The following is a 6,171-nucleotide window of genomic DNA, read 5'->3' on the forward strand; positions in this document are numbered from 1 at the left end:
CGTGAATATAAGCCTTGCTGTTCACGTCTCGTCCATCTCAGGGTGAAGGTGTACACCCAGACCGACGGGAAGGTGTGTATCCATCCCAAATCGGTCAATGCTGAAGAGAGGGAATTCAGCTACACATGGCTCATTTACCACCTGAAGATGAGAACCAGTAGCGTAAGTACTCAGACATTTTGTTTTGGTAGAACAAACTGTGTGTGCGAGCGAAGAGTGGCGTTTGCTGACATCTGATCTTCGATCGGCTGCAAAATTTAACAGTAACAGTTGTGACGGCACACTAACTAATCTTCTGGAGCACCAGAGATTATTTTCCTCTCCTCGCCTGTTCAGTGTCATGAGAACGTATTTGCTTTCCTACAGGCTTTTCTCAGTTTTTTTTAGTTTTTTTATCTGTCACTCTTAAATATTTCACATCATCAAACAAATTTCTCATTTTCAGGTCCCTCTTGAAAAGGAGATCTAGATCTCAATGGAGTTTTACTTAGTTATAAAAGGGAAATTATTATTTTTTTATTTATACCAATTACTTCTGTAAATAGAAAAAAAAAATCCAAAGGAGCCAAAATGTTATTTCATATCTGAAGGTCAAAAAGACCCTATTCAAACCATTCTCACTTTATCAAAAAGAAAAAAAAAGTTGCCTATTTCACCTAACACCTGGTTGTGCCACCTGTGCCTGCAAAAACCGACGATTTGCAGTGACTGGCAATAAGTCTTTTACTTCACCATATAGAAACTTTACAGAGTACAGTTTATGTCAGCTTCATTGCAGAGCCTGTTTAAGGTAATCCCACTTCTTTTCAATTGGATTTATGTCCAGATTTTGACCGGGTCAGTTCCTTTTTTTATTATTATTATGATTATTATTTTTTAGCCATTTATTCGTGGACTTGCTGGTGCGCTTTTAGATCACTTCCCTCTTCCATAACTCATGTCTGCTGAAGCGTGAGATCTTTAGGTTGGTGAATGAAGTGTTGGTTTTATGTATTTATTGTTTTTAGATCTTTGCGCGTACTTTGCGCTTCCAGGCAGGTATCCTTTAATCGACATGTTGATTTTTACAGGTCAGGAAGCAGCAGAACGTTGACTCATCTATATTTGGTTTATCACGTCCCACCTCCTGTGCTGCGGTTGTATTTCCCCCCCCCCCCAAATATCTAGCCGTTTGAGCGCATCTCTGGCGGAAAAATCTCCAACTGTGAAACCCCCGGCGTGAAAAACAACAACGGCTAAGAACACAAGCCTGTATTGTTCATGTTTTCTCCTGCACATTTCTGCTCGTGTGTGAAAACGGCTTTTGGGATTCTGCCCGGCCTCTTCTGAAGAGCACCTGTGAGAGGACTGGAAGTACCAGTGGCTAAAGGTTGCTGGAGGTGCCACGCCGGCTTTGCACTTAATGAATATTTGATTAAAAACGCCGCCTTTCAACACAATCTCAAAGGCTAGTGGGCTTCAAAGCTTCCAGGCACAATGCAAGAGGTGGTCAGAGACGCGAAGTGGTCAACGCCGATTGCTCACCGCAACACTCAAAAGAGTCTTCTTCTTTTCTTTCTTTTTTTAAATAAATCTGCTTTCCTCAGACTCTTGTTTTCCTCATCCATCTGTCTTGTGCGAGGGTCGCTGCTCTACAGGAAATAAAACCACATTTCATGGAGAAATTGCTCTGATTGGACCCTGAATCTTTGTCATCTCGCCGTCCCACCTCTGTGTCGACGAAGAAAATGCGCTCGGCTGTAATTTACACTTTCGAGTGTCGCATTTAAGTCTTTTTTTTTTGTTTGTTTTGTTGTGTTTTTTCCCTCCCGCTCAATGCCGCCCTTCTGCGTTCGCAGAGTGAGGTATTCAGACAGCGTGAGATTTCCAAGGTTATTTGCTCGCTAAGAGAGAAGGAGGCAGAAGAGTAGAGAAGCAGAAAAAAGAGGGTGGGAGACGAGGAAAATGTGCGATGACGTTAAACTTGATCTTCTCTGACGCACTTGTCCCCGGTGATCCATTACATCAGATTTATAGGTGTGCCGCCTCTCTCACTGCTTATTTCCTTCCCACTGACTTGACCCTTAATTTTCAGCTTGTTTCTTCCGCTGGAATATAAATAGATTTCCTTTGACCTTTTTGTCTTTTTAATTTATCATCAGAAAGTTTGTGTTTTAAAAGAACACCGAAGGGTTTTCTTTTTTTTTTTTTTTTTTCAATTGAGTGCAGGAACTGACCGAGTCAACGAACAGCATAGGTCAGGGATCAACGTGGACCTATAACATCACTTTTGTTTTTTGTTGCTTCTTTTGCTGGATGGAATGATAAGGCAACAAACAACATGACTGGAAAATAAGAGTAAGATTGAAATTGAACATAAACCACCCACTAACACTGGGATAAATGTCCTTGAGCAAATTTGAAAGAAAGCACTTTCTGCTTTCTGAAACCATCCTGACTTCCTAGCATTATTCTGACTGGAATTTTAGCTCTTTTTATTTTTGTCTTGTTTGAGAATATTCAAACTTATTGAGTAATAATAATAGTAATATTCGTGATGAATTGATTGTTGGAAAAGTCTCAACTGATTTAGTAATGAATCATTAATTGGAGAATACAGACACAAGCAAAGGAAGATTGCTGAAGAACAACGTATTCAGAGCAGTAATTTAGCCAAAATTGTACAAAAATATGGATATTTTTTCCATCTAAGATAAAAAAAAAAAACTATCTTTGTCTCTCAATATGTTATACCCAGAACTTCTTAAGTGGCATAGTTTTTGCTTCACCTGGTTCAAATTGTGTGAAAGAATAAAGAAATTCATTTAAGCCCAGTTGAATGTTGAGCTGCTCATGTTATTGGACTTGATCTTATTTTTTTAGCTTCAACATGATTTCAAGCAATGAAATGTTTATTTTCCTTTTTCAAAAAGGAATTGAATCATTTGTATCTTTTATTGTGTTTCCAATATCGTGTAAAAGACTCGAGTGGTAAAACGAAAACTCAGCAGTTTGCCAATATTTCCTTTTTTTATCCAATTAACCGTCGGAATAAACAATAGATTAATCAATTGCTAAAATAATTGTTATTTGCAGCCCTAATTACCATATTCTTGAGTTTCTTCCTATGGTTTTGACTTTGTGTAAAGAAAACCACATGACATCTAAACTTGTTTTTAAGACACTGAATGTTCTGTTATCAATGGCCTTGATGAGAATATGTGAAATCTTGACAAGCAGCTTTGTAAAATGAAGATGAGCTAATTGTAGATAGACAATTAGCAGACATTTTGATTTCAGTCAGTATCAATACATGATTAGCACTTTCCAGTGATTATATGAAACGATCTTCCGTTATCATACTTCTGAAATAAGATTTTATTTCAATTTTAGTTGTTGTCTTATGTTTAAAAGCCTTTTTTATATACATATTATTATTTGGGTGAAAATTGGAGCATTACACTTAGCTTTCAGAGTTTTCAGTTCTTCATGTCGGGTCTCACAGAGCGAACTGCTTTACATAAGCAGCTGTCGGCGAAGGATGTGAAATGAATAGAAAGAGTGTAGCACATTAGGGAGATTCACAGATGGGGCAGGATGACATTTCTCCTCACACCAGAGACACCAAAACACATTTCAACCTGGCATGGCCTCTCTCTTCACTAATGGGATACTTTCAGCCCACACCGCGGTGAAGCTGTCGGCCTCAGCGCCGCCGCTCCCCGCCACCGGAACGTGTTAATCTGCTGTGATGATGCCATAATTGCGCGTACGCGATGTCGCCGTCTCCCTTCAGATCTTCCTGTACGACTGCACCGAGGTGTCCCCGTTCTCGCTGCTGTTCTTCGGGGGAGACATCACCATCCAGAAAGACGAGGGCCAGGAGACCGTCGCGGTGGACCGCTGGATCGTCTTCAGGTCCCCGGCGCGCATCGCTCACCTCGTTAAGGTGACCCAAGCCGACGTCAGATGCTCATTTTACCCCGACGTGTCGTTTATGCTTAACCGCTCTCTGTTTCGTGTCCTGCAGAGTTTGAAGAGAGAGCTGGACTCGCTGTTGCAAGACAAAATCAGTCACCCGGCTCCTGTGGATTGGGAGAACCGCCAGTCCAAAGACTGCGCTGTCATCACGGCCATCATAGACCTCATCACTACCCAGGAAAGGCCTGCAGGCAGCAGCAAGGACGACGACAGGACGTGGGCGTCTGCCCCCAGCGGAAGGCACACTTACTTCGACGACGATGACGACGATGATTAAAAGTGTCTGGGCATTTGGCTGGCAATGAAGAGAGGAGGCTTTCGCGATGACTGACTGCACCTTCAGACATGAGTTTGTTGGAATATTTATGATAGACAGCTGGCCTCCTTGACGCTTCTGTTCGGTTCAAACTTTAGTGCTCTCTAGATGCTGAAGGCCAAATGGCTTAGAGTGCTGAAAAAATGAAAATGTCATTCAGCGGAATGAGTTGTGCGTCTCTTTCGCTTTTTAAGATTATCCAAGGACCAACCTCTCTGCATGCATCCGTTTTTGTTTAGTTTGTACTTTTTGTGTTTGGGAAAGTTTCACCTTTCATCCATAAAATTGATTATGCAATAAAGAAGCTACTTAAAATCACTCTGTGCGGCGTCTGCCACCTTTTCAGTTAAATGCGTAGAGAAAAGGTGTTTTCACACATAATAGTCTGGTACACTGGGTACGATTAGGGATCAAAATGGCGACATTTGTTCCATTTTCAGCTGGTACCGTTCACTTTCGAACTGCACTGTCAAACGATCCAAACCCTGTGAGAAGCTTGTTCACCCTGTGGTGGCGCTCTGCAAGCCTGTGAAGAACACATCAGCTCAACTTCTTTTCATGCAAACTGTAAACAAAAATTGAGTAGTATCAGATTTTAATTTGTAGGATTTCTATTCTGTCATCCGTAAAAGTTATGTCTCCTCCTAGAAACGAACCAGCACGCTTATTTACCCAGAATACCCTCTGCTACAGCCCGCTTCTTGCTTTTGGAGTGGTCTTGGAATCCTGGCTTACATTAACAGACGGTCTTCTTCACGTCTGCATCGCTGAACATGGGTCCTGAAATTCTGTTGAAAGTTTACTGTTTCTGTCCACTTTCATTTCTACAGCTTGGGCTTTTAACATTTCTGTCCAGAATTGGGTTCACACAACGAATGCAAATGCTGCAGCCCATTTCTTCAGTACCGCTGTGTGTGCTTTCTCTTGAAGCTCAGACTCCAGTTGCAGGTCACATCCTGTGAATCTCTCTCAAACTCTTGCCTGAGCTTTGCTGTCCTCTTTAGGCAGCAGTTATTCCAGTTGTGTGTGCTCCTTTTCTTACCTCAATTTATCCTCCACTCTTTTCTCCACTGATATTTGCGTATTTGCATTTTGAACTGCCAGGTTCCTTGGCTCACAAATACAAATATAAACACCTTGGTGTTCGCACTGAACTGGACACTCATGGATGAGGACGTCTACAAGACGGGACAGAAATTCGAGGACTCTTGGCTCTTTCAGTTTTTTTTCCTGCAAGATGCCGTGCAAGTCTGTTGTGGAGGCTGTAGTCTCTCCTAGTTGACACTAGGTGGTGGAAGAGTGCCTTCCTACAGACAAAAAAGTGTCCTTCTGAAATGTGTTTTTTTGCTTCTTTTATTTTTCCTTGCATGCATAATTATGTAGCATTTCTGGACCCCACCTCATGCAAACACTTGATTAAGAGTGATCCGTCACACTTAATCAACACATTTATTTCTTAAATGTATTCGCTGACAAAATGATGTAAAATAGTTTTTGGTTATTAAAGTGATCTGACACCATGTATTATCAGCAGCAGTGAGCATGTAAATATGAATATATATATAAATGTGTGGATTCGAGAGGATTATTAATTCTGTAGACATTAATGTGACATTGCTACACTTTGTTGTTGCCAATTTGTTAGAGAGACCAACCTGTAGAGCACTGAGCATTATTAAACACCTGCATCAGACAATATACGGCTGTTGATTTGAAATAGGTTTGTTATGTGGGGTTCAAGCTGTGGCTGTACTAAATCTCGCACCACGAAGGCAACCAGTGGTTTCACGCGCCGCACAAGGTACGATGTTTACACTCCTCCAGCGCAAAATATCTGTGCCGCTGGACAATGGTCATCTCAGAAGTCTTCAATCACAATTGACTTTTTTTTTTTT

At 41.3% G+C, this 6,171-nt stretch overlaps 1 protein-coding gene across 1 annotated transcript in view; it reads left to right on the plus strand.

Annotated features, from left to right (window-relative positions):
- Nucleotides 1–5,972, plus strand: part of dhx36 (DEAH (Asp-Glu-Ala-His) box polypeptide 36) — a 35,272-nt gene extending 29,300 nt beyond the window's left edge. Inside the window, exons 24-26 of the mRNA XM_055045756.1 lie at nucleotides 42–162; nucleotides 3,776–3,928; nucleotides 4,010–5,972. Coding sequence (XP_054901731.1) covers nucleotides 42–162; nucleotides 3,776–3,928; nucleotides 4,010–4,237 — 502 coding nt within the window. The 3' untranslated portion in view covers nucleotides 4,238–5,972. The remainder of the gene's footprint in view (nucleotides 1–41; nucleotides 163–3,775; nucleotides 3,929–4,009) is intronic.
- Nucleotides 5,973–6,171: the final 199 nt, after the last annotated feature.

The sequence above is a fragment of the Poeciliopsis prolifica genome, unplaced genomic scaffold (assembly GCF_027474105.1).
Source record: "Poeciliopsis prolifica strain line A6 unplaced genomic scaffold, Auburn_PproV2 SCAFFOLD022, whole genome shotgun sequence".
Taxonomy (NCBI): domain Eukaryota; kingdom Metazoa; phylum Chordata; class Actinopteri; order Cyprinodontiformes; family Poeciliidae; genus Poeciliopsis; species Poeciliopsis prolifica.